Here is a 14,621-nt window from a genome sequence, read left to right on the forward strand (position 1 = left end):
TTTCTTGATTACTTACGATAATTACATTTTTTATGACTGAATTTATTACGATCCTTATCGAAAAATTTTAATACATTTTCTTACCCTTTTAGTTGCCCTAATTTGTATGTATTTCTCATTGCTTTCTTTTTCGTCTTTATCTTAAATTTTTCCTTCCCTTTTTTTTGACTTAATCCTTTTGTCATTTATTTCTTCATCATCACATTCATCTTTATTACAATGTTTAATTTTAAATACGAAATAAAACAAATACGAAATCTATTCAAATTGAACAGGTTGCAACTACAATTATAACACAAGTACGGACATTTTCAAACAACAATTTTAGCCGTAATTTTCAACCAATTTTGAAACCTTGCCTACCTTTTAAATGGTGTTCTTGGTTTTGAAATCGGTTCTGTAGAATCGCCAAGCGAACGGAGACAAAATTTATATTAGCGTATTAATATTTTAATGATCTTTGTTACAAGGCTTCACTCCTAGTCGGTAATTTTGCGGCCAGTTTGCAACCCAGCTCAGGTGCCCTTGCGTAAGTTTATATACGTCATCGGCGTAGGAAACCACGCGCAAGTCCCCCCTTCGCAAATTCTCTACCTCTACCCTTCTTTGCAGGTTCCTTACCTCTACTCACTCTTCTCTGTCCCAACCAATTGCGACAATTCTCTGCCACATAGTAAGCGATAGCTGCCACAGTTTATCTCTGTGGTAAGGATTGCCCGATAACTGCTTATTACGGAGTATAAAGCTTGTTACACCACTCTGGCCTGGCAGTAGGAATGCTAAAATATAATAAAGCAAAACAAAAAAGTTAATAAATTAAATTAAAACAACGCTGTACATATAAAGAAAAACTAAAAAAAAAAATGCCTAGAAATTAATTAAATTTCCAAGTAGTCTACCTTTTGCGGCTTTCATGCACATCATAAATTGTCGCCTACAAAGGGGGAAAAAAACTAAACATGAAAACTAAATTTAATTTATTGTATATCATTTGCGTTGGGGAAAGTCGCGCTCATGCATAGAGATGCGTAGAAAGTTGGCCGTGGCACAGCAGCCAGACGCATTTTTTACATTGTAGTGGGTATTTTTTTGCGCTGTAAAAAAAAACAATCAACAACAAAAAAACCAATCGAACTGCAAATGGCTGGCGCATTGATGCAGCTGGAAAAATTAAATCGAAATGCCTATACAGCTACCCGTCTATCGCTAACGGCAATTGACCATTGGCTGGCTACTGGCGAAAAGGCTTACACTTACAAATAACAAACAACAAACAACAGCGCAGTGTGGCAGTGCGTGTTGCACGACAATTAATCGCCTTGTCGCAGACGCTACACCAACACACACACACACACACACGCACGCACGCAAAAAAAACATTTGCTGGCAAGGAAAAAATGAAATGTACGAATCAATTTCCGCTGTCTGCGACAAACGCACACGCACAGCCAGCCAGCCATGCTATGGCACGCCCAACAACAACCAACATACATATGTTTTACGGTTTTTTTTTTGCGTGTATATGTACGTGCAGAGTGTGCAGAAAAAGCAGACCCATTGGCGGTCACACGCCACAACTGGCTAAGCTCAAAGGCGGTTGCGTTAACGGCCGCCGACTGGCTAAGCGGCTGACGTTGACTTGACTGGCCCATCGCGGCTGGCGATGGCCGCACTGCACTGGCTAATCCGGCGCGCCAGACACAGTGGCCGCCAGTGCGCTGCAAAAGGAAAATCGAGCGGCAACAACAGCAGCAACAACAACGTACGTTGTACATGGAAAATTGTTGTTCATATTTGAGCGTTGCTGTTGTTGTTGTTGTGAGTTGAAGCTGCTACATGCCGGTTGCGTGTGTATGTGCGCTGCAACGGAATGCCCACATAAATATTTCTCATTGCGCGACAAGTTGTTTTTATTGCTCGATTTTTGTGCGTGCAGCAATGCTTGCCACATTTGTTGTTATTGCAACGGTTGTTGTTGTTGTTGTTGTTGGTGGTGCTACACACATCCTGCATGTCGCATGCAGCATCATTTCACTGCACCATTTCTAAAAATGAAACACCGTTGGAATGAGCGTTGCTTTTTTTGCGCACGCTGTCGCTCGTTCGATTGCAGCGCGCGCAAACGATTTGTGGCATGTACATGCGTTATGCGAGCAAAATGAAGCAAACAAAGTTAGAGCAGCGACAACAACACCAATAACAAAAACACTATGCACAATATTATCAGCAATGACAATGCGAATGAACGCGCGTTACAAGCCAACGACACGTTACATTTCTGTCAATAAGTGGCCGCATAAGAGCTGTAACAGCAACAGCAACAGCAACAGCAAATAAAAATTTAGATTTTTCAGCACAAACACTTGCCACACTTGCCACACTTGCAACACAAATAGCGTACACAGCGCTGCTAGCACTGCGTGCAACATGCAGCGCTTGGCCGTTGCTGATGAACAATGGCTGATTTTTTTTTGTAGCCATTATCAAGCAACCTGCCACACTTTGCCCATATTGGCCATGACTTGGTTGCAAGCACTTTGCGCACCGCACCGTTCGTTGCCAGTGTACGCCAGGGTTTGACGGCTGCAAGGTGTGAGGCTGCAGCAAATGCTTTCATGTTACGCTTACAAGCATGTAATGCTATTTAGTTGTTGTTTTAGACACTTTGGCTATTGTTGTTGCTGTTGTCGCTGCACTGCTATAATTCTTCCACATGGGTTGCATGCATGCATGGCGTACAAATGCAATCTGTCATGTCGGCGCGAGAGACGCGCACGACAGAAATTCGAATTTTTATTAACTAGCAATACAAACAACAACGACAACAAAAACAACAACAACAAAAGCAAGGCAATAAGCGCGAAAAGAAATCAACTTGTAAATGACAAGCTGACCAAGAATGAGTGCAAAATGCTAGGCAATAAAAGCAACAGCAACAGCAACAACGACAATACAGCTGTTACTATGTCGAACCATGACAACTACAACAATTTCGCATGTCAAAGAAATATTATTAATGGCTGTAAAATGAAGTGCACATATATCAAGCAACAGCAAATACTACAAACAACAACAACACACACACCGAAAAACAACAGCAACGCTATATAGTGTCACTAATGAAAATTAAACTTCAAAAAAAAAAAAGAAAAAAATAAAACGACAAACAACAACATTAAATGCGAATTTTACAACATGGCTTGTTAATAATGAAAACAAGCTGAATTTAAAACAACAAAAAATTTACAGAAATCTATATTAAATGATATAAATTTGCCACAAAAATATTCAGCAGAAAAAAATATCGGCGGGAACAACTGCTGCTAAGCGTGGCGTGGCGTGGCGTGACGTGAAAAGAGTTAAGTGTGGCGACAAACAAACGACAAGTGGGCGCGCTGTGACATTCTAACTACACAGAACACAAGAATACGCAGCAATTTCCTTTTTGTATAATAACACCGTGCGACAAAAACGAAAACATTTCAAAGCACATGAAGCAATCAATACACTCACGAAGGCGCCAGGATTTTTTACAAGGGCTTTGGAATTTAAAGGATATGAGTAACTTAAAAAAAATTGTTTAAAAATTCAGTGTAGTGCAGAATGCCGACATGTGTACCAAATAAAAAAAATTCTCCAAATTTAGCAAACTTAATTTTTTTCTCATAAGGATGAACAGGATTTTTTTAAACTAAAAGAGTTAGAGGGACGTGATTCGAGGATGTGGTTTTTGGCAATTTTTTTTTAAGGCGTTGCTCATTTTCTCTATATAAAGAAACAAAATTGTTGAACACACTTCCCATGGAAGAAAATTACTGACATTGTCAACAAAAAAAATCCAAAATTCACTTTTAAAAAACTGTATTATAATAAAATTTTATGGGCAACAAAACTGCATATTCAAAATCTTTCTACGAAATCTATTTAAAGTTCTCGACACTTTTACGAAATCTTTTGATATTGCTTTTAATATTCCACAAACACTGAAACTTGTATTTATACGATTTTTGTTAAAGAATAAACTATAGTTACTTTTATAAAAATATAATTAAAATTAAATAAGAACCTTTTCATCTTTGTGCACCAAAAACTGTAACCTTCCTCCATTCAGGTGAATTTTCTCTTTTATTTGATACTAATATTTTTATTTACACTGCAACGTACACGACATTTCACTAGGTACGTTAGCAGACACTATCTCCAATGCCGTAATAATGCGTCTAAATTAAACCCAAAGAATACCAGCATTGTCATGTTCTCCAGGAAAAGAACCATTCCTTCAAGGAGAAAAGTTGCACTTATCTAAAGAGGTCAAATATCTAGGTGTTATCCTTGATGATAAGCTCTCAGGGCATCAGCACCTAGATAAAGCTACTTAAAAGCCAAGTCCTCTATCTCGACCTACCGGAAACAAATGGGGCCTGAATTGGGGTAGCAGACCTAAACTGACAAGTTAGATGTATGATGCCATCTCTTGTGGAAGAAGGCAGAAGTGAAGTCCACGCAGGCCAAGCTCAGCAAACTACAACGAGTGGCCTGCGTGTACATCACTGGGGCAATCAGAACAACACCAACTTCGGCTCTCGAGGTGCTTCTTTACCTACCTCCTCTCCTGTAATCAAGAAAGAGGCCCTATTGTTTACAACAAACCCCATCTCGCGGGATATGGTGGAATACAATAAGCTACAAGACTGGCCTCGACGTCGGAGCAGGAGTTTAAGGCTTAAAACCCAGAAGGCTCCTTTTCACCGTGGCAGTATACAGAAAGTGGGGCAACCATCGAACACATCTACATACACTCGGATAGCAGAGCGGCGCTCCTCGCTATTAAAGCCCACGAGGTCAGCTGAAAGCTGATGTGGGAGTGCCTTCAGCTTTAAATACTTCATTAGGCGAAAATGAATCCGCAGATATTAGAAAGGAGAACCGAAGCACTCCTTCACAGCAGTAGGCATGAAATATGAGTTGCTACAAGTTTTCTTACTTGTCACTGTAAATAGAATAATAAAACACTTGTCATAAATTAATTATGAGCCACTGTGAAGCCCTCGCTAGGACCAGACTTCCCCTCACCGTACCTAGAAGTACACGGCCAAAATGGTATTCAGTCAAAAGACCCCGCGAGGATTTCTTAACAACACGTTGGCCAAAGAACACTTTTAGCCAAATAGGGGTTTGTTACAGTAGATCGTTCTGGTCGAGGTAACTAGGTGACTTAATAAAAAAACTGACTTCAGAGAGAAAACCTAAAAACGCATTTGGCCCCTAGTTTCGCGAATATATCAATTTTTGTGTGTATAAAATTCATTTTTTTTATGAGCATTGAAGTCGGTTGTATCATTTCTTAAAAATTACTTGTTTTAATTATTTAATGAAACTCGCTTTTAATTTTCAATTTAAATTATTTTAATTTACTTTGTTCTGTTTTTATTTAAATTTTTTGTGTGTTATTTTATTTTGCTTACTTTATTTTATTTGAATTGAATTTTTTAATATTTCATTACGTTTCTTTTTAAATTTTGTTTTTATTTCCTTTGTTGCAGTTCAGTTTTTGTTTTGTTTAACTTTATTTTATTTCGTTTTATTTTGTTTCACTTTATTTTATTTTCATCTTATTTTTAAATATTTAATTTCTCTAGTTTTTAATTCAATCAATTTTAATTTTTTTTATTATTTTTTTGTTTTAATTTTTATTGATTTCATTTATTTTGTTTTATTTTATTTTAATTAATTAATTTTTATTTTGTTTTATTTTATTTTACTTTGTTTTATATTAATATCATTTTATATATGTGACCTGGTCTACGGAAAGGGGGCTTAGGTGTCAAAAAATCAATTTTCACTTTTTGGTTGATTCGGATGGAAGATGAGATGCTTTTTCACGTGGTGAAAAGCAGAAAATCCTAACTTGCTTAGAAGTGTACTAAAAATGTAGAGAAAGAAGAGTAAAAACGAGTAAACCAAACGAGTTGCTTGCTTTTAACAGCTTTTTCACAGAAAACTAGTTTTCGCACGTAAGCTCCCTTTTCGTAGACCAGGTCACATATTATTCTTATTGCAAACATCATTTTATATCTTATCGCATTTTTTAGTTCATTATTATTCAATTAATTTTATTTCCTAAATTTTTCTTTTGTTTTATTTTTACTTTTTTTACTTTGTTTTACTTCATTTTATTTTATTTTGGTACATTTTTTTATAAGTTTCAATTTTTTTTATTTTAATTACTATTTTAAATTTTTGATCAAACCTTTTTTATTCATTTATTTTTTTTATTCGATAGCTTTTTTTCATTAAAAATTCATAAATAAATATTTGGCGTTTTCCCATTTGTTGCACAAATGGAGCGACCTACAATTTTATTCGCCTCCGAACGACAAACGGTTTTAATGAGAATCTTTTTTTCATGGCAGAAATACGCTCGAAGGTTTGCCATTGTCTGCCGATAGGCCAACGCTATTAGAAAAACCAACTTTTTTAAAGTTTAAAATCCATAATTTTATCAAAATGTGTAATAAATTGTTGTTTGTTTTTTTCTTTTCTCTTTCCAGGGTCTGCCATTGCACGTTCAAATCGACACATTCGAGGATCCGCGCGATGTTCAAGTCTTCCATCGAGGCTACTGCCAAATTAAGGTCTTCTGCGATAAGGTAAGTGAACTCCCAATATTATCCCAGCATATGTACTGGTAATTGTTAGATGACTCAAATATGTATGTATGTACGCAACTGGCCGTAATCAAAGTTATATGCAGCATGCAACAAGTGCCAATGTCCGCCAACGGCAATATGCGTGCAACAGCAGCACCAACAGGATTATACATAATATTTAATCATGGTTACCATGCAAACAAAGCAACAAAAAAGATAACGACAAAAATGCAGCAGCAAAAAGCTCAAAAGCTAGCGGCCAGTGACTGATGACTGGTACTTGGCACTCAGTGACAGTTTCGGTAGGCGTCAATCAATGCCAAGTGGCAGGTAACACGACGCGCACAAACTGACCGATGGTGTGGCATGAAGGCATGAAGGGTGCGTCGCCGCTGATACGCGCCAACACTTACGCATATATATGTATGTACATACACACATATGTATGCATATATTTTATATATACAGCTAGATACATCCGATTTGGCTGTCATTTAGTCATCAGCGTCGTTCAAAAGGATTATAAAACGCAATTTCGCATGCGCAACTGTAAGTCCGTCTGCCTCTGTATCTCAATGTGTTTGTGCGTGTGTGCGTGCGCTCGCGCTTTACAGTAGTATGTGTTTACAAGTTTTTAATTAAAATTTTTGACAGCTGCAAATGTGAATGTCCGTGGCAAGTAGCGGCCAAATAACTGACACGCATTCGCCAAATGCCGCCTGCCGCTCCTAACTGTATGCCAGCCGCTATGTCTTGTGTTACATCTGTTGTTGCTGGGAGAGGCAGTGAGTTTTTTGATTTGATTGACATGCAGCAAACGCATACGAGCGCTAGCACACACACACACACACACACACACATACACGAGCGCACGCGCAATCGTACAATTAAAACTAAAAGTCTGTCACAGTGCAAGAAGAATTAAAATTCAAAACCGCAAGAAAAAAAAGAAGAGTATGTGTTGCATATAAATATTATTGCGTAAGCGGTAAGTGACAGCTATGCAGGCAACTGCCACTACCAATGCAACAACATCACCTACGACTACGATTCCTACACGCACTTCACGCCATTCTACACATCAGTATCAGCTGCAGTGGCAGCAACAGCGCGTCCGACTTCAACTCGGTCTGCGCCGCCTTACACTCCTCCGCATGTCGCTCCTATCCGCATCCGTTCCCTTTACCTCCTCAACCGTTGCAGTGCAACGCATATCAACGTCACTTCCTTTGCGCATTAAAGTTCGTTGCCAAAGTCTTTCGTTTCGCTACGGCCACACAACTGCCGCTGCTGCTGCTGTAATTGCCTGCTGAATGCTGGCGGCTGGCGGCTGGCTATTGCATAACTGCGCAAGCATTACGCGCTTGCGCTTGCGCTGCTTACTGTTGCAACTTGACAGCGGAATCTGTGTCGCCTTCACTTTTGTTACCCTTTTTCGGTTGCATACAAATAAATCTTATACGAGATGAGTATATATTTCAATAAATGCAAAATATAAAAATAAAAATATACACACAAATATTTGTATATACTGCTGTGTAACTTTAAGTAGAGCACCACGCTCACCTGCCTCTACCACCTTGTCCGTCGTCCACCATCAACCTGGTCCACCTTGCCGTGTCCATTCATGCCACACTGACGCGTAATGTCATTGAATCCATTGCGACATTGTGGTGTCGTTATCGTTGCCGCTGTTGTTGTTGTTGTTTTTATTGCCGCTGTTGCCGTTAAACCCTTTGGCATGCTTGTTTTATTATCAATGTTGCATTTGTTGTTGATGTTGTTGTTGTTGTTGCGCTAGGTGAAATTAATACGGCAATCAATGCAAAGCAATCCATTGGCGGCGCGCATTTCGTTCCGCCTCGTATCCGGCGGTTCAGTGTTGTCGTCCACCGGTGCAATAGCCTACCTTTGCCGTGCGATCGAATGTTCGCCTACCTGATTTATTTCGTCCGCTTCATTTGCAGATAAAGTAAAATAATGATAGTTTGTGAAAAAATACTGCAGGCTTGCCGAGATTGCCGCTCGTCCTTCCCGTTTGGTTGTCATGGGATTTTTTGAATTTTCCTTTTTTTGATTTGCGCTACAAGTGGGCGCCCACAGAAAAATAGCAGGTGTAAAGCGTGTGATTTGAAGAAATAAAATGCATTAACATAGCTACATACATACATACATGTATGTATTTAAGTACAGTAGGTACTCTAGATACCACGATCTGTTGATAAATGCATATTTAATTTTTTCGGCTTTCAGTATTACTAAAATAGTTTAAACGGGAATTAAAAACCGGAAAAATTATCAAGCACAATAAAAAGATTACATTCTAAGATTACTGCAACTTCAAATTGAGATATGTAATATCATTTTACCGACTGCCAGCACAACAACAAATCTTTTTAGAGACCATGACATGTCAAATCTTAAGGATCTGTTGAATCTTGTGTATTACAAAAGTTATCTAATTATGTGGCAACGCATTTCATTCGAAGTCTTGAAGTCTCTAGTCAATCTCAGTGAATAGAATATCTGCATACCACGCAGCCGGATTTAGCGCATACTGTAGCTTCTTTTGTGTAAAAGTTGAATATCAATTTTTCATTTTTTACATACAAAATTGAAGGAAGAATGACAGAGAGTCAAAATGAAGGGCTCCCAGAATTCGTATTTATAGCTTATTTTGGCGATTGCGTTCATATAAAAAACTCACTTAGATTAATGTCTTAAATATCTCCGATTTTTTACAATCGTCTATTCTCACATCATTGTGCAAACATTTGTAGAGAAATCCTTAGAGGATAATTATGGCTAAGATAGTAAAAAGTCCTTTGTAAAACAAATGAAAGACAGATGGTAAGATAGTTCAAATGACTTTTGTTTTTCTAGCAGAAAAGTCCTAAAAAAATCTCTCTCATTCACCACTCGTGGTGAAAAGCTATTTTGAGAGACAGCACTTGTAAATATATAATTTAGCTCGCGTCGACCCAACAGTCGCAATGGCCGAGTGAGTAAGCCACATGCGTGCCATTTGAGAGATCCGAGTTCGAGCGCTCGGACAGTGGATGTTTTTCTTTCTTTCTTTTTTGTTATAACGTTCTTTCAGTGTTTAGATTTTATTGTTTTAAAATGCAAAATACATATTTTTTAATTTCATTTAATTTTTAGAAACTTATTTCATGTAGAGTTTCTATGTTATTCTTTTAAAAAGAAGAATATTTGTTTTAATTTCATTTCATTTTTAGGAACCTATTTCTTTTTTAATTTAATTTTCTTTTAATTTTTAATTTTTTCTCCTAAAAATAAAAATATATATTTTTTTTAAATTTCATGTAATTTTAAGGAACTTTTTTATTTATTCTTTACTAAATCAAATTTCTGTCCTTTTTCAGTTTAATTTTCATTTATTTTTTAGTTTTTGTTGTTGAAAAAAAAAATATTATTTTTCATTTACTTTTTAGAAAGCTATTTAATTTATTTGTTAACTTTATTGTGACGTATTAATGTTTATTCCAGTAGTATTATTGGAATTTGTACCACGATTTGTTTGGGGTGCGCATAGCTGAACGGTAAACGCTTCTCACTTTGCACATCTATGATGCGGGTTCGACCCCTGCTGAAGTCTAGAAAAAAGAAGTCTGATGAGGAGATGTGGTGATCTCCGAAATAGCAGCTATAACTTCTACCGCTTAGACTTTGTGGTTGTTTCCATTTTTGCTAACAAACAAATCGTGGTACAAAGCTCAACATTTTATTTGTTTTTTTTTTTTACCTTGATTTTATTTTCTTTTAGTTTTTTGGATGCCATTGTTTTAAAAAGAAATCTTTTTTTATTTCACTTAGTTTTTAGGATCCTATTGTTTTTTTTTTTGTATTTTACCTTTCAAGTACTATTTTAGTACTATTTTCCTTTGTTTCTTTTTTTAATTTCATTTCTAAAACTATTTCCACTTATTTTTGCTCTATGTTCATTTTTTCCTTTTTTAATTTACTTTTGTCTCTCGAAAGTGTGTGGTGCGTTGAAAGACAGTTACCAGAATTACCCTGTTAGTTTTTAATCAAGACCGGAACCCGAAAATTAAATACATTACACATTACTTTACATTTCCATTAAAATCGCGTCGAAACTTTTTCTCTTTTATTAGGTAAATTTCTAAGAAAATTGGTAAAGGCACGTTGTTTTCAAGCAGATTTGCCTCTCCAGCTCCCAGTTCAACAGAGATTACATGATAAAGACAATAATATTTGAAAAGCGACCTGGAACCAGATAAACTTAGAAAATATCTTTTAGGTCAACGCCCAAAGGTTTTATGCAGATATCTCGAAAGCCGAGGAAGATACTGGCGCAGGAGCGTATAGTCATATATTCAAAAGCCATGAATAAAGAGAAAAGACTTACATTTTGTAAATATTCTAATCGAATTATGCATTTCATAATGTATTCTTCCACGAACTCCACAAATAATGACGGTGTTTTCACTTTAACTCCTATATTTTAAAAAAGACAACCCTTATCAGCGGAAGAGTTTAACATCTTCTGAAAGAAATAATAATGGACGGATGGTCAAACCTGCAGAAGAGAGAGGGTTCGTATTGTTTGGCCATTGTCTTCACTGAAATGTAACGCCATTTTTTAGATAAAGAGTAATATTTTCTTTGTCAATGACGTAGCAAGTTTAAAGTTTTTCCTTTTTCATGAGAGATATTGGGAAATATGCATGCGAATTTCCGGCATGCCTTATCAAATAAATTATAACACAACTCCACTCCGCCAGAAACAGCAACAACCAAAAAAGGAAAAATTCTGTTTATTTATCAACAAAAATGGTGAACATAACCTCTCAAGCCTATAGAACAGCCTTCGCCTATTCTATTACGCTTTAACTCCCTTCTTTCTACTTTACTGACTATTCTTCAAGTTTAAAAACCAAAACGAAATGGTCATTCGTGTGTCGTTTTGCGGGCCACTGAGAAAAAGCACCGCAGTCGCCTTACAAAGTAACTTTTCTTACACAATTTTTAATGTGATGCAGGTTTTATTTTTTTTATTTGCAATGTTATGAAAATTAAAATATTTTCAATGAATTTATATATCTATAAGTGCACACATTTCGTTATGCTCCTTTCACATGCAAAATGTAAATTTTTTTATGAAATTCCTTGAAGAGAGATTTTCTCCCAAATTATGTAAAACCTCACACAAAATCTACTAAAGCTGAAATACAACAACTATATAAACATAAAAAACACACGTGCATATGCGTGGGCATCCAATCATCCTTCGAAGACATCAATGTCCCCACGAAATGGCATTTCAAAGAAGAGTGCCGAAAAATTTGGTAAAAGGGTCAAAATTGATTGGCAGCAACAACAGAAAACAAAAACACAAAAAGTAAATACATATATAAACTTTACAACAGCTAAAAGGCAATAAAGCAACAAATATTTTGCACATCCAGCAACTAAAGTTTATAAAAGCGTAAATAAAAAATCGAATGGCATCAAAATATCCTAAACTGAGGAAAAAAATCTTAATGAAAATACAACCAAAACCAGAGCCGAAATTTAATAACAGCGACAAGTGTGACCTTAAAACGCTTATCGGCTTTTGTTGTATGCCCACTTAAATACACTTTAATGTAAGTATGTACATACATTTATACATATAGACGAGACCTTTATGTGAACCAAATTGCATTCACGGCAATCAACGCGCATGCCTACTTACTACGTACAAATATACGGGTGTATAGTATGCTGTAGGATACGACCATGCTGCTTTTCAGCATTCAATATTGGGTCATATGAAAAGTCTTTGCGGATTTTTTCACTACGTGGTCTTAATCCCCATAGATTTTGGAATCTCCATAGAATTTGGAAGACATTTTATATGCGACGGAAGAGATCACGATAAAATACCCATCACGCACGACTTCAAAGTCTAGATTGCCGGCAAACAAGGTTATGTTGAGTTTTTGGCGGGATTGTAAGGTAAAAACAATCCATTGCGGGTCCATTATGAACTTCTGCGGCATGGCGAAGCGATCAATTCAGTGCTCTACTCTGTACCTTTAGACCGTTCGAACGAAGCAATCAAGAAAGAGTGTCCAGAATTGGCCAACAGAAGATAATTGTATCCATCAAATGTAATGTCAGGCCACACACACAAATTGACGGCACTTGGTTGGGAAGTTTTAAAGCATCTACAGAATAGTGCGACTCTTGCACTGCACTGTCTGACTTCTATTCGTTTCGGTCTCTGCAAAACTCTCTTTGTGGTGGAAAAAAATTGGCCGAACGAAGAGCCGCTGAAAATGACTTGGCCAAATTTTTCGCCGGCAAACTACAGAAGTTCTACACCGATAGAATTATGAAGCTACCCGAAAAATGGCGAAGGGTCATTGATAAAAGCGGCCAATATATACTACATTTGTCTCCAAACCAGATTTGACAAGGCAAGATACATAATATACCCATCCTTTCGGAAACAACAACAACCAAAAAGGAAATATGTGCTTCAAAAAACTTGAAATAAAAAAAAAACATTTTTTTTTCCAAAATTTACACAAAAATCCGGGTAGACTTTTCATATGGCCCAATATTTATATTTATTAACCGACTTCAAAAAAAGGAGGAGGTTATCAGTTCGTCGGAATATTTTTTTTTATTTTTTTTTTATTTTTATGTATGTTACCGCATAACTTTGCACCATATCAACCGATTTCAATAATTTTTGCAACGGAAAGGTAGTGTCTCAGAGGTGGTCGGTTTTTTTTTGCTAAAAATTACTTGTTTTTATATTATGGTGCACCACTCTCCATAAAAAATCTGTACTGTTTTTTCCATCGGAATAATAAAAGCTGGTATATTTTAAGACTTTCGCCAAAATACTTCACGAAAATATCAATATTAATGTGAGCTGAACCTATTTGAAAATACCTCCATAAATCGAGGCTTTAATAAAAAAAAAAAAATTTAAAAGATATATTTCCCAAAAAATCACCTCAGAAGATAGAGAAGTTTAAGCATAGAAGGTCTGTATAAAAGGTCGCTGGATAAATTTGGTGAAGACCCCTAATGCGATTTTTGCAGGTATTTTCAAATTGGTTCAACTTCCGTAAATCTTAATATTTTTGTGAAATTTATTTTTGGGAAAGTCTTAAAATATAATGTACTTTTTATAAGCCCGCAACTTTTTTTGGTGAGGCACCCTAATATACGTAGAGATGTGTGTTTAAATATATGCAAGTAGGTATGCGCCTACACACTTTTTATGTTGCACGTTGTGAGACTTTTAGTTTGCATGCTTTGGTCCCTTTTTTTTTATTTCTTTTCTTTTTAAATGCTTTTTAATGCTGTGTAGGTACACTTCTTTGTGGCTGCCCTTCAAAATATCCTGCCTTCTTGGCTCTTTTTGTGTTTCTTTTTTGTTTGTAAGCAAAGTGTGTCGTCGGCCCTTCACTTTTCGGTTGCACTGCTAAATGCGAAAATTGTATGTCAATATTTTTTATTGTTTCAATTCATTGTTGCGTATACTTAGTAAAAGCTGAGTAAAAAAGCTTGTTGGACAGTTGTTTTTTTTATTTTTTTAAGTTTTTTATTTGTAGTCTTTTTGCATTTTTCGGTTTTTGACAGTTTTTATTTTTTTGTATCAGCCGCAAGCAACTTATATAAGCAGTTTTGAACATTTATGCTACAATAAAAACAATTCGGCGCTAAATTTTTCAGCAGATCAATACTTCTGTCTTAGGCAGCAAATAGAGTGGAAGCAAAGCTGAAGATAGGGATGAAGATGAAGATGAAGATGAAGATGAAGATGAAGATGAAGATGAAGATGAAGATGAAGATGAAGATGAAGATGAAGATGAAGATGAAGATGAAGATGAAGATGAAGATGAAAATGAAGCTGAAGCTGAAGATGAAGATGAAAATGAAGATGAAGATGAAGATGAAGATGAAGATGAAGATGAAGATGAA

At 36.3% G+C, this 14,621-nt stretch overlaps 1 protein-coding gene across 2 annotated transcripts in view; it reads left to right on the plus strand.

Annotated features, from left to right (window-relative positions):
- LOC118742968 (protein grainyhead) overlaps positions 1 to 14,621 on the plus strand; it is a 305,196-nt gene that overhangs the window by 256,504 nt on the left and 34,071 nt on the right. For both annotated transcript variants that reach the window (XM_036475409.1, XM_036475410.1), the window contains one exon: positions 6,552 to 6,650. In XM_036475409.1, coding sequence (XP_036331302.1) covers positions 6,552 to 6,650 — 99 coding nt within the window. The remainder of the gene's footprint in view (positions 1 to 6,551; positions 6,651 to 14,621) is intronic.

This window comes from Rhagoletis pomonella, unplaced genomic scaffold, assembly GCF_013731165.1.
Source record: "Rhagoletis pomonella isolate Grant_MI unplaced genomic scaffold, Rhpom_1.0 Rhpom_scaffold_00007, whole genome shotgun sequence".
NCBI lineage: Eukaryota > Metazoa > Arthropoda > Insecta > Diptera > Tephritidae > Rhagoletis > Rhagoletis pomonella.